Genomic DNA, 15818 nt, shown 5'->3' with positions numbered 1-15818 from the left:
GATTTTTAAGCGCTTTAATTTCGAGCGTACGCTTGACGTCGCCCTTACGGGACGGCACTCGATGAAGCGATATTACAGCAACGAACGGAACAAAACGAACATTTACTTTACAATCGCAACGTATACATTACCACGAAAGTCCACGCCCGTCCGTGACGTTGTACTGCTCCTGTTCTGCCAAGCGTCTTTATTAAACAGTTCATGGCCAAATTTCGATTTAATGCTTTCGTGACTGCAAGGATTCATCTTCTTTGATTCTTTCGGTAAAAGTCACCACCGCGTAGAATGAGAATAAAATAATAAATTGATAAAATAACACGATAAAATTCTCACGACGTTTCGTGTTGTGGCCGAAACGTCGTGAGAATTTTATCGTGTTATTTTAATTTATTAATTTATTCTCATTCCACGTGGTGACTTTACCGAAATAACCAAATAAGTTTATGGCCAGTTCATTGCTACCGACGTGAACCATGTGTCGCCTATTCCGAATGACCCAGCTTGTTGTTGTTGTTGTTTAATCACCACTTGACTGGCGTGGCCTTCAAACGTCGACCTACACAGAGTTCGCTCTTCATTGCAAGGCCCGCAGGCCACTGGCGGCCACTGATCGGCCTTTAGCGCGGCCCTCTGATGTGCGCCCCCCCCCCCCGACAATACACAAATGTGAAAACCCCACCCCCCCCCCCCCAATCATCATGATCATGCTGCTGTCAACCCCAGCTGTGGTTTCAAATGTGTGGCCGCCCGACTCAAACTTATGGGAGAAAGTGTCCCCCCCCGCCTCCTCTCTGAAAATTGGTGAAAGACACTTTTATTATTATTGGTACTTTCGGTAAAGTCACCGCCGCGTAGAAGGGAAACAATAAAATAAACAATAAAATAATAAAAATATAAAACAATAAAATTCTCACGACGTTTCGACTGCAACAAAAGAAGCAATCATCATCAGGTGTGAACACCACAGCAAGAAAAATTTTTCACCGCCACTTATTCCAAATGTTCTTGCTGTGGTTTTCACACCTGATGATGATTGCTTCTTGTGTTGCAGTCCAAACTTCGTGAGAATTGTATTGTTTTATATTTTTATTATTTTATTGTTTCCCTTCTACGCGGTGGTGACTTTACCGAAAGAACCAAGAATATAAATCACTGCAGTCACGAAAGCTTTAAATCAACAGAAAGACACTTACTTAAAACTGAACACCCAAAACATTTTAACCGCGGTGGCTAAAAGTCTCCACCCTGGCCACCATTTCTCCAAGAACATTAAACGCAAAACATAGCGTTAAAACGTTAAAACAATGTTAAAACAGCGTCAAAACAACGTTAAAACGTCAAAACAACGTTAAAACGACGTCAAAACAACGTTAAAGCAACGTTAAAACGTCAAAACGACGTCAAAACGACGTCAAAACGACGTCAAAACGACATCAAAGCGACGTCAAAGCGACGTCAAAACGACGTCAAAATGACGTCAAAATGACGTCAAAGCGACGTCAAAACGACGTCAAAACGACGTCAAAACGACGTCAAAGCGACGTCAAAACGACCTCAAAACGTCAAAACGACGTTAAAACGACGTCAAAACGACGTCAAAACAACGTTAAAACGCCAAAACAACGTTAAAACAACGTTAAAACAACGTTACAACGTCAAAGCAACGTCAAAACGTCAAAACAACGTCAAAACGACGTCGCTCGAAAAAAACCCCCGCTTATTTTAAAATCCTCGGGTTCAAAAGCGTCGACGTCTGGATCCTCAAACCAGTCAAAGATGTTGCCCCACTCTTTTGCAGGACGCTTGCCGGGAGGCAACGCAGGGACCATCCTCCCTCGTTTCACCTTTCTCGTCGACGCGGCTTTTCTTGAGACCTCGCTCGCCTGCGACAAGCGGACACATCGGAGACGCCACGACAACACCGCCATCGTTAACGGCCGCAAAGACGCGGGGACGCAAACGCAGAGGCGCTCGTAAAGAAGCACGGCGAGATGCTCCGCTTGGGATCACGCCGAGAGACGGTGAAAGGAGCAACGTTTTCGTCGTCCGTCCAGCCCGCACCTCCTCCGATTGGCACGGTTGGCTACGCGCGGTGGTGCCAAAGAAGTTCAACACGTACGTACGCACGTACGTACGTACGTACGGACAACACGAGGGTCAGATAATGTACACGGGGTTCGTGGCGACGCACCGTGGTGCCAAAGAAGTTCAACACACGCACGTACTGCACGGACAACACGAGGGTCGGATGATACACACGGGGGTTCGTGACGTCGTTCAAACTGTCGAGAGAAGCCGGCCTGGGCAGGAGAGGGACGATGGGACGATGGTCTGGGAAAAAACGGACCGGAGCGGCGCCCAACGGAAAATACTCGGCCGAGGCGGCGCCAACCGAGGAGACGGAGCGACGAGTTGAGCCCCGCGTGCACAGGCGCTAAGTGTGGATCGTTATAGATCTGCAGGATCGCGAGAGAGGTGGCGATTGCGCGGGGAGGCCTCCGTCCGGAAAGTGGAATGATTACGGCCGACGGGAGTCTCCATGCCACAAAAACAAGAATGTAGAAGCGTGAAAACGAGGGCTCCAAACGTCTGACACGAACACAATATTATTGCAAACATTAAACAGCGTTTACATAAAAGAGGGGGGGAGGGGGAGCACTCAAAAGCTCCACACTTGATAGATTCAAGAATCCATGGCTGCACTGCCATCTCCTGACCACCTCGTAGGCCAAGCCTGGTAGTCCCCAGCAGTCTCCCATGCAAGTATTGCACCGGCTAAACCCTGCTTGGCGTCTGAGATTTGACAAGAGTGGGCCCTTTTAAAGATTGGTAAAAATTGTTGGCTTGAATTGGGTGGGTGACCGATCGGGTGACCGGCATTGACGCTGCAATACGCGGACTAGGAATGGGAGCGACCGTCTAGAAGCAATGCAATGAGATAAGCAGACAATAGAAGTGACGCTGCTATACGTGGACTGGGAATGAGACGCCTAGAAGCAATGCAATGAGATAAGCAGACAATAGAAGTGACGCTGCTATACGCGGACTGGGAATGAGACGCCTAGAAGCAATGCAATGAGACAAGTGGACAATAGAAGAAATAAAACAAACTTTCGTGTTGTTTTATTTTTACCGAAAAAACCAAGAATATGAATCCAATACTATGCAGGCATATCCTCGGCAACTTCGCAGCAACACCTGATATCGTTAGCAGACCCCCGCAAGGTATATTCAACATTTGCCACGAACAATTTTGCCAAAAATTTAAAGTGTAGTGGTAAAGCCTCACTCGGATTGTGTCCGTGTCATCGTCATCGGAGTCACCTGACCCCTCGGCATCACCAAGGTTCTGAGGGAAATGTAAACAGTGATTAGAAACAAATTAACTTGGGCAGCTTCAGAGGTCAAATCAATTTCTAGGTTCACCTCCTCCAACCACATTTTGCCACACCGCGTGCACTCCAGCCACGACCAATTTCATTCCACAAATGCCTCAATGACGTAGCTGCTGCAACTTGGCACAGCCACGTTTCAAAGCTTGCCTGAGTCGTTTCAAGGCCCCGGTTACGGATATTCAGTTGAGGAAATTGTTTCCATTAAAAGTGAAGTCACTTGAAGTAATCAATCCCATTCATTAAAACAGCTCATTCGGGGGGGGGGGGGGGGGGCGACGGAGCCGGGGGGGGCGACGTTTCGGCCACAACACAAGCAGCCGTCCTCAGGTGAAGCAACAGAACTGTCGGGAAGACGGCGCTCCAGTGAACACCGCTAAGCTTGGCAGCGTCTTTTAAGCTGGGAGGGAGGAGCAGAGCACCTTGACAAAGGAGTTTACATATCAACAGAAGGATTTAGCATTGAAGTAGCTGTGTTAATGTGTTGGATTAGCAGGGTGTTAAAGTGACAAATTAGCATGTAACTGGGAGATTAGCATGATGTTAATGTGAGGAATTAGCATGTAACTGGGAGATTAGCATGATGTTAATGTGATGAATTAGCATGTAACTGGGAGATTAGCATGATGTTAATGTGAGGAATTAGCATGTAACTGGGAGATTAGCATGATGTTAACGTGAGGGACTAGCATGTAACTGGGAGATTAACATGTTATTGTGAGGAATTAGCATGTAACTGGGAGATTAGCAGGATGTTAATGTGAGGAATTAGCATGTAACTGGGAGATTAGCATGATGTTAATGTGATGAATTAGCATGTAACTGGGAGATTAGCAGGATGTTAATGTGAGGAATTAGCATGTAACTGGGAGATTAGCATGATGCTAATGTGAGGGACTAACATGTAACTGGGAGATTAGTAGGATGTTAAAGTCATAAATTAGCATGTAACTGGGAGATTAGCAGGATGTTAGTGTGAAGAATTAGCATGTAACTGGGAGATTAACAGGATGTTAATGTGATGAATTAGCATGTAACTGGGAGATTAGCATGATGCTAACGTAAGGGACTAGCATGTAACTGGGAGATTAGCATGATGTTAACGTGAGGGACTAGCATGTGACATAAACAGTTCAGGTTGAACCTGGTCCAGGCACCATTGGTGCCGCATCAGCGAAACCTCGACATCCACATGAGGAAGACGTCGGAGACTCTCACCTTGCCTGCTGCCCTGGCCTTGCCGGTTCGCTTGGGCGGCATCGCGCCAGACGCACTTTCTCTCAGCTGTTCATCCGCCTAACGAGCATTCGTAAATATCGACGACGATAAATCTTGATGTAAAGCTTTCGTGACTGCAGCGATTCATACCCTTAGCTCTTTCGGTGAAGTCACGTTGAAGGGAAACGATAAAATATACGTAAAACAATAAAAAAAATTCTCACGTTTCGACCGTAACGCAAACGGTAGTCATCAGGTATGAAAAAACCAATGGCAAGAAACATTTGAAAGAAGTGTCGGTTTGTATTTATTTATTTATAAACGGTGCTTGCATTTATTTATTTTTAAAACGTTAGCGCCACGGAAAAAAGCGATTTGGCAGTTTGTTTATAAGGAAGAGTCAATCCATGTTCGTAAAAGATCCTACAATTTAACAAAACATATTCGGCCTTGCTGGAATACGGCGTTAAGACAAAAGGCTTCCTGAAATTTTTTTTACGTAATTTACTTTACAAAAAAAAAATCAGTTCTCCCGTCCGCGCATCGCATGGGCAAATCTGAAATCTGCGTCGAGGTGTTGCACGTTGAGATGTTTGAGAATTCAGAAACCCGTCCCCCTGGTCACGGGCATGCTTTGTGAGCGCTCCGTCTCTGGCACATCCATCCTACGGTTATTTAACAAAATGCTTCAAGCTCGCCACGATGTTTATTCCACCTCCACGCACCCAGTGACCTCAGCCTTTCGTTCCGCTTCATGGTGATGGAGACTAGCATTAAACTGCAGAGTAGAGATTGTTTGTTTTATTAAAAATTTATATTTTAAGGCCAATTGTCAAATTAATGCCTTAAGATTCCAATTACACAGCCATGCAATTATCAAGCAACTATTTTCATTAGATTATAGCAAATGTTTAATTATCTGCGGCATGCCAGTCAGCCCCCATAACGGGAAAGGCTCTCCCCCCAGTTGTTCCGGCGTTGAGTGTTTTGACTGCGCGCCGTACATTAGGAGGAATGCCTCGAATCAGCACGAACATCCACAAGTGACCCTGGCATGAGGCGAATCATCCGTGGGGTCAAGCGAGCCGCTCCTTCCCCTACGAGAGTGGATCGAGTCCCATTGCGGCGTCCAAAGAATCTCGATCAAAGCGGTCGCGTTAACTCACCGTCAAATCCATGCCTTCCGAGCTCTCAAAGTCCGACCTGTAGGGTGACTTTCGCTTTTTATTCACCATCTTCGCCGTGGCAAGGGGCTCGCGAACGCCCTTGGAAGCCGAATTGGCCACTGTTGCTGGTGCGGGCAAAGGTGGAGTCTTGCAGATCACACGATACACAGACAAAGATCCCCCATTTAGGTCTCGCAGGCTGTAGGAGTGAAGTCTTGTAGATCACACGACACACAGACAAAGATCCCACATTTAGGTCTCGCAGGCTGTAGGAGTGAAGTCTTGAAGGTCACACGACACACGGACAAAGATCCCACATTTAGGTCTCGCAGGCTGTAGGAGTGAATTCTTGCAGATCACACGACACACAGACAAAGATCCCACATTTAGGTCTCGCAGGCTGTAGGAGTGAAGTCTTGCAGATCACAGGACACACAGACAAAGATCCCACATTTAGGTCTCGCAGGCTACAGGAGTGAAGTCTTGTAGGTCACACGACACACAGACAAAGATCCCACATTTAGGTCTCGCAGGCTACAGGAGTGGAGTCTTGTAGGTCACACGACACACGGACAAAGATCCCCCATTTAGGTCTCGCAGGCTGTAGGAGTGAAGTATTGTAGGTCACACGACACACAGACAAAGATCCCACATATAGGTCTCGCAGGCTGTAGGAGTGAAGTCTTGTAGATCACACGACACACGGACAAAGATCTCACATTTAGGTCTCGCAGGCTGTAGGAGTGAAGTCTTGTAGATCACACGACACACAGACAAAGATCCCACATTTAGGTCTCGCAGGCTACAGGAGTGAAGTCTTGTAGATCACACGACACACAGACAAAGATCCCACATTTAGGTCTCGCAGGCTACAGGAGTGAAGTCTTGAAGGTCACACGACACACAGACAAAGATCCCACATTTAGGTCTCGCAGGCTGTAGGAGTGAAGTCTTGTAGATCACACAACACACAAAGATCCCACATTTAGGTCTCGCAGGCTGTAGGAGTGAAGTCTTGTAGATCACACGACACACAGACAAAGATCCCACATTTAGGTCTCGCAGGCTGTAGGAGTGAAGTCTTGTAGATCACACGACACACGGACAAAGATCCCACATTTAGGTCTCGCAGGCTGTAGGAGTGAAGTCTTGTAGATCACACGACACACAGACAAAGATCCCACATTTAGGTCTCGCAGGCTACAGGAGTGAAGTCTTGTAGATCACACGACACACGGACAAAGATCTCACATTTAGGTCTCGCAGGCTGTAGGAGTGAAGTCTTGTAGATCACACGACACACAGACAAAGATCCCACATTTAGGTCTCGCAGGCTACAGGAGTGAAGTCTTGTAGATCACACGACACACAGACAAAGATCCCACATTTAGGTCTCGCAGGCTACAGGAGTGAAGTCTTGAAGGTCACACGACACACAGACAAAGATCCCACATTTAGGTCTCGCAGGCTGTAGGAGTGAAGTCTTGTAGATCACACAACACACAAAGATCCCACATTTAGGTCTCGCAGGCTGTAGGAGTGAAGTCTTGTAGATCACACGACACACAGACAAAGATCCCACATTTAGGTCTCGCAGGCTGTAGGAGTGAAGTCTTGTAGATCACACGACACACGGACAAAGATCCCACATTTAGGTCTCGCAGGCTGTAGGAGTGAAGTCTTGTAGATCACACGACACACAGACAAAGATCCCACATTTAGGTCTCGCAGGCTACAGGAGTGAAGTCTTGTAGATCACACGACACACAGACAAAGATCCCACATTTAGGTCTCGCAGGCTACAGGAGTGAAGTCTTGTAGATCACACGACACACAGACAAAGATCCCACATTTAGGTCTCGCAGGCTACAGGAGTGAAGTCTTGAAGGTCACACGACACACAGACAAAGATCCCACATTTAGGTCTCGCAGGCTGTAGGAGTGAAGTCTTGTAGATCACACGACACACAGACAAAGATCCCACATTTAGGTCTCGCAGGCTACAGGAGTGAAGTCTTGTAGATCACACAACACACAAAGATCCCACATTTAGGTCTCGCAGGCTGTAGGAGTGAAGTCTTGTAGATCACACGACACACAGACAAAGATCCCACATTTAGGTCTCGCAGGCTGTAGGAGTGAAGTCTTGTAGATCACACGACACACAGACAAAGATACCACATTTAGGTCTCGCAGGCTACAGGAGTGAAGTCTTGTAGATCACACAACACACAAAGATCCCACATTTAGGTCTCGCAGGCTGTAGGAGTGAAGTCTTGTAGATCACACGACACACAGACAAAGATCCCACATTTAGGTCTCGCAGGCTGTAGGAGTGAAGTCTTGTAGATCACACGACACATAAAGATCCCACATTTAGGTCTCGCAGGCTACAGGAGTGAAGTCTTGAAGGTCACACGACACGCAGACAATGATCCCACATTTAGGTATCGCAGGCTGTAGGAGTGAAGTCTTGCAGATCACAGGACACACAGACAAAGATCCCACATTTAGGTCTCGCAGGCTGTAGGAGTGAAGTCTTGAAGGTCACACGACACACAGAGATCCCACATTTAGGTCTCGCAGGCTGTAGGAGTGAAGTCTTGCAGATCACACGGGCACACAAAGATCCCACATTTAGGTCTCGCAGGCTACAGGGGTGAAGTCTTGTAGATCACACGACACATAAAGATCCCACATTTAGGTCTCGCAGGCTACAGGAGTGAAGTCTTGAAGGTCACACGACACACAGACAAAGATCCCACATTTAGGTCTCGCAGGCTGTAGGAGTGAAGTCTTGCAGATCACACGGGCACACAAAGATCCCACATTTAGGTCTCGCAGGCTACAGGAGTGAAGTCTTGTAGATCACACGACACATAAAGATCCCACATTTAGGTCTCGCAGGCTACAGGAGTGAAGTCTTGAAGGTCACACGACACACAGACAAAGATCCCACATTTAGGTCTCGCAGGCTGTAGGAGTGAAGTCTTGTAGATCACACGACACACAGACAAAGATCCCACATTTAGGTCTCGCAGGCTACAGGAGTGAAGTCTTGTAGATCACACAACACACAAAGATCCCACATTTAGGTCTCGCAGGCTGTAGGAGTGAAGTCTTGTAGATCACACGACACACAGACAAAGATCCCACATTTAGGTCTCGCAGGCTGTAGGAGTGAAGTCTTGTAGATCACACGACACACAGACAAAGATACCACATTTAGGTCTCGCAGGCTACAGGAGTGAAGTCTTGTAGATCACACAACACACAAAGATCCCACATTTAGGTCTCGCAGGCTGTAGGAGTGAAGTCTTGTAGATCACACGACACACAGACAAAGATCCCACATTTAGGTCTCGCAGGCTACAGGAGTGAAGTCTTGTAGATCACACGACACACAGACAAAGATCCCACATTTAGGTCTCGCAGGCTACAGGAGTGAAGTCTTGAAGGTCACACGACACACAGACAAAGATCCCACATTTAGGTCTCGCAGGCTGTAGGAGTGAAGTCTTGTAGATCACACGACACACAGACAAAGATCCCACATTTAGGTCTCGCAGGCTACAGGAGTGAAGTCTTGTAGATCACACAACACACAAAGATCCCACATTTAGGTCTCGCAGGCTGTAGGAGTGAAGTCTTGTAGATCACACGACACACAGACAAAGATCCCACATTTAGGTCTCGCAGGCTGTAGGAGTGAAGTCTTGTAGATCACACGACACACAGACAAAGATACCACATTTAGGTCTCGCAGGCTACAGGAGTGAAGTCTTGTAGATCACACAACACACAAAGATCCCACATTTAGGTCTCGCAGGCTGTAGGAGTGAAGTCTTGTAGATCACACGACACACAGACAAAGATCCCACATTTAGGTCTCGCAGGCTGTAGGAGTGAAGTCTTGTAGATCACACGACACATAAAGATCCCACATTTAGGTCTCGCAGGCTACAGGAGTGAAGTCTTGAAGGTCACACGACACGCAGACAATGATCCCACATTTAGGTATCGCAGGCTGTAGGAGTGAAGTCTTGCAGATCACAGGACACACAGACAAAGATCCCACATTTAGGTCTCGCAGGCTGTAGGAGTGAAGTCTTGAAGGTCACACGACACACAGAGATCCCACATTTAGGTCTCGCAGGCTGTAGGAGTGAAGTCTTGCAGATCACACGGGCACACAAAGATCCCACATTTAGGTCTCGCAGGCTACAGGGGTGAAGTCTTGTAGATCACACGACACATAAAGATCCCACATTTAGGTCTCGCAGGCTACAGGAGTGAAGTCTTGAAGGTCACACGACACACAGACAAAGATCCCACATTTAGGTCTCGCAGGCTGTAGGAGTGAAGTCTTGCAGATCACACGGGCACACAAAGATCCCACATTTAGGTCTCGCAGGCTGTAGGAGTGAAGTCTTGTAGATCACACGACACATAAAGATCCCACATTTAGGTCTCGCAGGCTACAGGAGTGAAGTCTTGAAGGTCACACGACACACAGACAAAGATCCCACATTTAGGTCTCGCAGGCTGTAGGAGTGAAGTCTTGTAGATCACACGACACACAGACAAAGATCCCACATTTAGGTCTCGCAGGCTACAGGAGTGAAGTCTTGTAGATCACACAACACACAAAGATCCCACATTTAGGTCTCGCAGGCTGTAGGAGTGAAGTCTTGTAGATCACACGACACACAGACAAAGATCCCACATTTAGGTCTCGCAGGCTGTAGGAGTGAAGTCTTGTAGATCACACGACACACAGACAAAGATACCACATTTAGGTCTCGCAGGCTACAGGAGTGAAGTCTTGTAGATCACACAACACACAAAGATCCCACATTTAGGTCTCGCAGGCTGTAGGAGTGAAGTCTTGTAGATCACACGACACACAGACAAAGATCCCACATTTAGGTCTCGCAGGCTGTAGGAGTGAAGTCTTGTAGATCACACGACACATAAAGATCCCACATTTAGGTCTCGCAGGCTACAGGAGTGAAGTCTTGAAGGTCACACGACACGCAGACAATGATCCCACATTTAGGTATCGCAGGCTGTAGGAGTGAAGTCTTGCAGATCACAGGACACACAGACAAAGATCCCACATTTAGGTCTCGCAGGCTGTAGGAGTGAAGTCTTGAAGGTCACACGACACACAGAGATCCCACATTTAGGTCTCGCAGGCTGTAGGAGTGAAGTCTTGCAGATCACACGGGCACACAAAGATCCCACATTTAGGTCTCGCAGGCTACAGGGGTGAAGTCTTGTAGATCACACAACACACAAAGATCCCACATTTAGGTCTCGCAGGCTGTAGGAGTGAAGTCTTGTAGATCACACGACACACAGACAGAGATCCCACATTTAGGTCTCGCAGGCTACAGGGGTGAAGTCTTGTAGATCACACGACACACAGACAAAGATCCCACATTTAGGTCTCGCAGGCTACAAGAGTGAAGTCTTGCAGGTCACACGACACACAAAGATCCCACATTTAGGTCTCGCAGGCTGTAGGAGTGAAGTCTTGCAGATCACACGACACACAGACAAAGATCCCACATTTAGGTCTCGCAGGCTGTAGGGGTGAAGTCTTGTAGATCACACGACACACAGACAAAGATCCCACATTTAGGTCTCGCAGGCTACAGGAGTGATTGTAGGTCACACGGACACACAGACAAAGATCCCACATTTAGGTCTCGCAGGCTGTAGGAGTGGAGTCTTGCAGATCACACGACACACAGACAAAGATCCCACATTTAGGTCTCGCAGGCTGTAGGAGTGAAGTCTTGAAGGTCACACGACACACAAAAATCCCACATTTAGGTCTCGCAGGCAGTAGGGGTGAAGTCTTGAAGATCACACGGACACACAGACAAAGATCCCACATTTAAGTCTTGCAGGCTGTAGGAGTGAAGTCTTGTAGGTCACACGGACACACAGACAAAGATCCCACATTTAGGTCTCCCAGGCTACAGGGGTGAAGTCTTTAAGATCACACGACACACAGACAAAGATCCCACATTTAGGTCTCGCAGGCTGTAGGGGTGAAGTCTTGTAGATCACACGACACACAGACAAAGATCCCACATTTAGGTCTCGCAGGCTACAGGAGTGATTGTAGGTCACACGGACACACAGACAAAGATCCCACATTTAGGTCTCGCAGGCTGTAGGAGTGGAGTCTTGCAGATCACACGACACACAGACAAAGATCCCACATTTAGGTCTCGCAGGCTGTAGGAGTGAAGTCTTGAAGGTCACACGACACACAAAAATCCCACATTTAGGTCTCGCAGGCAGTAGGGGTGAAGTCTTGAAGATCACACGGACACACAGACAAAGATCCCACATTTAAGTCTTGCAGGCTGTAGGAGTGAAGTCTTGTAGGTCACACGGACACACAGACAAAGATCCCACATTTAGGTCTCCCAGGCTACAGGGGTGAAGTCTTTAAGATCACACGACACACAGACAAAGATCCCCTTTTAGGTCTCGCAGGCTGTAGGGGTGAAGTCTTGTAGATCACACGACACACAGACAAAGATCCCACATTTAGGTCTCGCAGGCTGTAGGAGTGAAGTCTTGAAGGTCACACGACACACAAAGATCCCACATTTAGGTCTCGCAGGCTGTAGGAGTGAAGTCTTGTAGATCACACGACACACGGACAAAGATCCCACATTTAGGTCTCGCAGGCTGTAGGAGTGAAGTCTTGAAGGTCACACGACACACGGACAAAGATCCCACATTTAGGTCTCCCAGGCTACAGGGGTGAAGTCTTGAAGATCACACGACACAAAGATCCCACATTTAGGTCTCGCAGGCTGTAGGGGTGAAGTCTTGTAGATCACACGACACACAGAGAAAGATCCCACATTTAGGTCTCGCAGGCTGTAGGAGTGAAGTCTTGTAGGTCACACAGACAAAGATCCCACATTTAGGTCTCGCAGGCTGTAGGAGTGAAGTCTTGAAGGTCACACGACACACAGACAAAGATCCCACATTTAGGTCTCGCAGGCTACAGGAGTGATTGTAGGTCACACGGACACACAGACAAAGATCCCACATTTAGGTCTCGCAGGCTGTAGGAGTGGAGTCTTGCAGATCACACGACACACAGACAAAGATCCCACATTTAGGTCTCGCAGGCTACAGGGGTGCTGTGCCGATCGCAAACGCCGAACATCGGCGCCTAACGCAGCGGGATTTATTTAACGAGCCCGACTCATCGAGTAGAGACCCAGAAAAATCTGGACTTGAAGTTGTCGCGACCGCAGGGACCCACGCTCTTTGGTTCTTTGGGTAAAAGTCACGCGGTAGGCAGAAAACAAAATAAATTAAATCACGACGTTTCGGGCGCGCGACGCCGGCGACTTCGGGTCGGCTGCGACACGTCAATGTTGGCTTCCCCACGGGGATGAACGCGAGAAATCAAATCGCCACGGCGAAGCTGCGGGCTCATTTGAGGGGCGAGTTCCATCGGCAAGCGGGAGCCAGTATATTTTTTCAAGTAGTGGTACCCCAAACTTTTGCGGCTTCTTAAAAAAATCCCTTTTCACACCACCACCAGCATGTGGACTCCACCTTGCCCCCTCGCCAGCCTGCACAGGTTGACCCTCTGCCCACCTTTCATCATGCTAAGTCCGCCTATTAAATGCTAATTTTTACGCTAATTCCTTTTGTCAAGGCACCTTAATTACTCTCACACAGCTTAAAGGTCCGCGGTCTGAGCGTGGCTGTGTTTCACTCCAGCGCTGTCCTCGAGACAGTCTGGACCCTTCACCTGATGAAGGCCGCTTGTGTTGTGGCCGAAACGTCGTGATTTTTGATGTTTTATTTTTTTACCTATGTGACTTTACCGAATAGAACCAAAGAGTATGGATCCTTGCAGTCACGAAAGATTCAAATCTAGAAGGGAGCCAGACTCTTTGTGACTTTCGGTAAAGTCACGTGGTGGGTGATAAAAATATGAAATAAAAACATTGAAATAAATCACGACGTTTCGATTGCAACACAAGCAATCATCATCAGGTGTGACAACCACAGCAAGGACATTGTTTACTCAAGTGGGAGAGAGACCAGGGGTTAGTTAACTGCCCGAACCCTGGTCACTCTGTCTCTCTGTATCTGTGTCTCTGTCTCCGTGTCTCTGTGGCTGTCTCTCTGTCTCCGTGTCTCTGTGGCTGTCTCTCTGTCTCTGTGGTTGTCTCTCTGTGTCTCCGTGTCTCTGTCTCCGTGTCTCTGTGGCTGTCTTCTCTATCTCCGTGTCTCTGTCTCTGTGGTTGTCTCTCTGTGAGTGTCTCCGTGTCTCTGTGGCTGTCTCTCTGTCTCTGTCTCTGTGGTTGTCTCTCTGTGAGTGTCTCAGTGTCTCTGTGGTTGTCTCTCTGAGTGTCTCAGTGTCTCTGTCTCAGTGTCTCTGTGGCTGTCTCTCTGTGAGAGTCCGTGTCTCTGTCTCTGTGTGTGGTTGTCTCTCTGTCTCAGTGTCTCTGTGGTTGTCTCTCTGTGAGTGTCTCAGTGTCTCTGTGGTTGTCTGTCTCCGTGTCTCTGTGGTTGTCTCTCTGTGAGTGTCTCCGTGTCTCTGTGGTTGTCTCTCTGTCTCCGTGTCTCTGTCTCTGTGGTTGTCTCTCTGTGAGTGTCTCCGTGTCTCTGTGGTTGTCTCTCTGTGAGTGTATCAGTGTCTCTGTGGCTGTCTCTCTGTCTCCGTCTTTGTCTCTGTGGCTGTCTCTCTGTCTCTGTGGTTGTCTCTCTGTCTAAGTGTCTCTGTGGTTGTCTCTCTCTTTGGTTGTCTCTGTCTCCGTGTCTCTGTGGTTTTCTCTGTGATTGTCTCTGTCTCTGTGTCTGTCTCAGTGTCTCTGTCTGTCTCTCTGTCTCCGTGTCTCTGTGGTTGTCTCTCTGTGTCTCCGTGTCTCTGTGTGTCTCCGTGTCTCTCTGTGTGTCTCCCTGTGAGTGTCTCCGTGTCTGTGTCTCCCTGTGTGTCTCCATGTCTCTCTGTGTCTCCCTGTGTGTCTCCATGTGAGTGTCTCCGTGTCTCTCTGTCTCCCTGTGTCTCCGTGTCTCTGTCTCTGTGTCTCCCTGTGTGTCTCCGTGTCTCTCTGTGTCTCCCTGTGTGAGTGTCTCCCCAACTGCGGTTACAAGTTACCTTCCGCTTCAACTCTTCCTTTAACTTCGCTATCTCTGCTCTCATTTCATCAGACTGAGCCTTGTTCTGTTTTTCGTACACAAACAAAAAACGTCACGGTGATTGACATCGCACGCTTGAGTTTTGTACACACGCCAAGAGCCTCGTCTGTAACGCAGGCGCCACTGGGGATATGAACGACACACGCATTATAAGCTACACTATGAGACCTCCTTTGCCAGTAGCAAGATATAGTAATAGGTTTTTACCCTTTTATCTGGCACAAAAAACTGACACCTTTATACAAGGCATCATGTTTGCAATAACCACAACACAATCAGTCAAAATGCAAACAAAAAGAGACAACTCTGATAATGATATTGGCACTGTCCTTGAAATTGATTGGTCCACACCCGAAACGGCTTTTCATAGAGCCTAGTCTCCACTGGTGTTGGACCAGATGACGCCTTTTGGCCCTTAGTCTCCACGAAAAGCCGTTTCGGGTGTGGACCAATCAAATTCAAGGACAGTGCATATTATTATCAGAGTTGTCTCTTTTGTTTGCATTTTGACTGCTTGTGTTGTGGTTATTGCAAACATGATCCCTTGTATAAAGGTGTCAGTTTTGGTGCCAGACAAAAGGGTAAAAATCTATTACATTATAAGCTACTCAAGGAAACTTCACGTGCATCTCTGTACGTGTTTCTGTGCCTCCCTATCTGTGTGTCTGTCACGTGGCTCAGTATCTCAGAAGAGTGGGGAGCGGTAGCGTAGCGGTTAGTGCGTCGCGCTACGAACCCCGCGGCCAACACCGTCAGTGACGATTATCTGAACCGGTCCTGGGTCTCCCCTAGGTCGACTCAAGCTCAAATGAGTACCTGGTGTAGCGGTGTGTAGTAAACATCG

At 47.8% G+C, this 15818-nt stretch overlaps 1 protein-coding gene across 3 annotated transcripts in view; it reads right to left on the bottom strand.

The window, feature by feature from the left end:
- The window catches only part of LOC116957685 (uncharacterized), a 48955-nt gene continuing 33137 nt past the window's right edge, over positions 1-15818 (bottom strand). For 2 of the 3 annotated variants that reach the window (XM_076062895.1, XM_076062892.1), the window contains 5 exons: positions 14934-14999; positions 5777-5923; positions 4611-4688; positions 3290-3349; positions 1-1883 (listed from right to left, as the gene is read on the bottom strand). In XM_076062895.1, coding sequence (XP_075919010.1) covers positions 1686-1883; positions 3290-3349; positions 4611-4688; positions 5777-5923; positions 14934-14999 — 549 coding nt within the window. In that variant the 3' untranslated portion in view covers positions 1-1685. The remainder of the gene's footprint in view (positions 1884-3289; positions 3350-4610; positions 4689-5776; positions 5924-14933; positions 15000-15818) is intronic. The other variant, XM_076062893.1, reaches the window with a different exon arrangement.

Source organism: Petromyzon marinus, unplaced genomic scaffold (assembly GCF_048934315.1).
Source record: "Petromyzon marinus isolate PM22_M1 ecotype Great Lakes invasive population unplaced genomic scaffold, UKy_Petmar_22M1.pri1.0 PM_G_Scaffold_77, whole genome shotgun sequence".
Taxonomy (NCBI): Eukaryota; Metazoa; Chordata; class Hyperoartia; order Petromyzontiformes; family Petromyzontidae; genus Petromyzon; species Petromyzon marinus.
The sequence above is the reverse complement of the archived record's forward strand: the minus strand, read 5'-3'. Positions and strand labels throughout refer to the sequence as shown.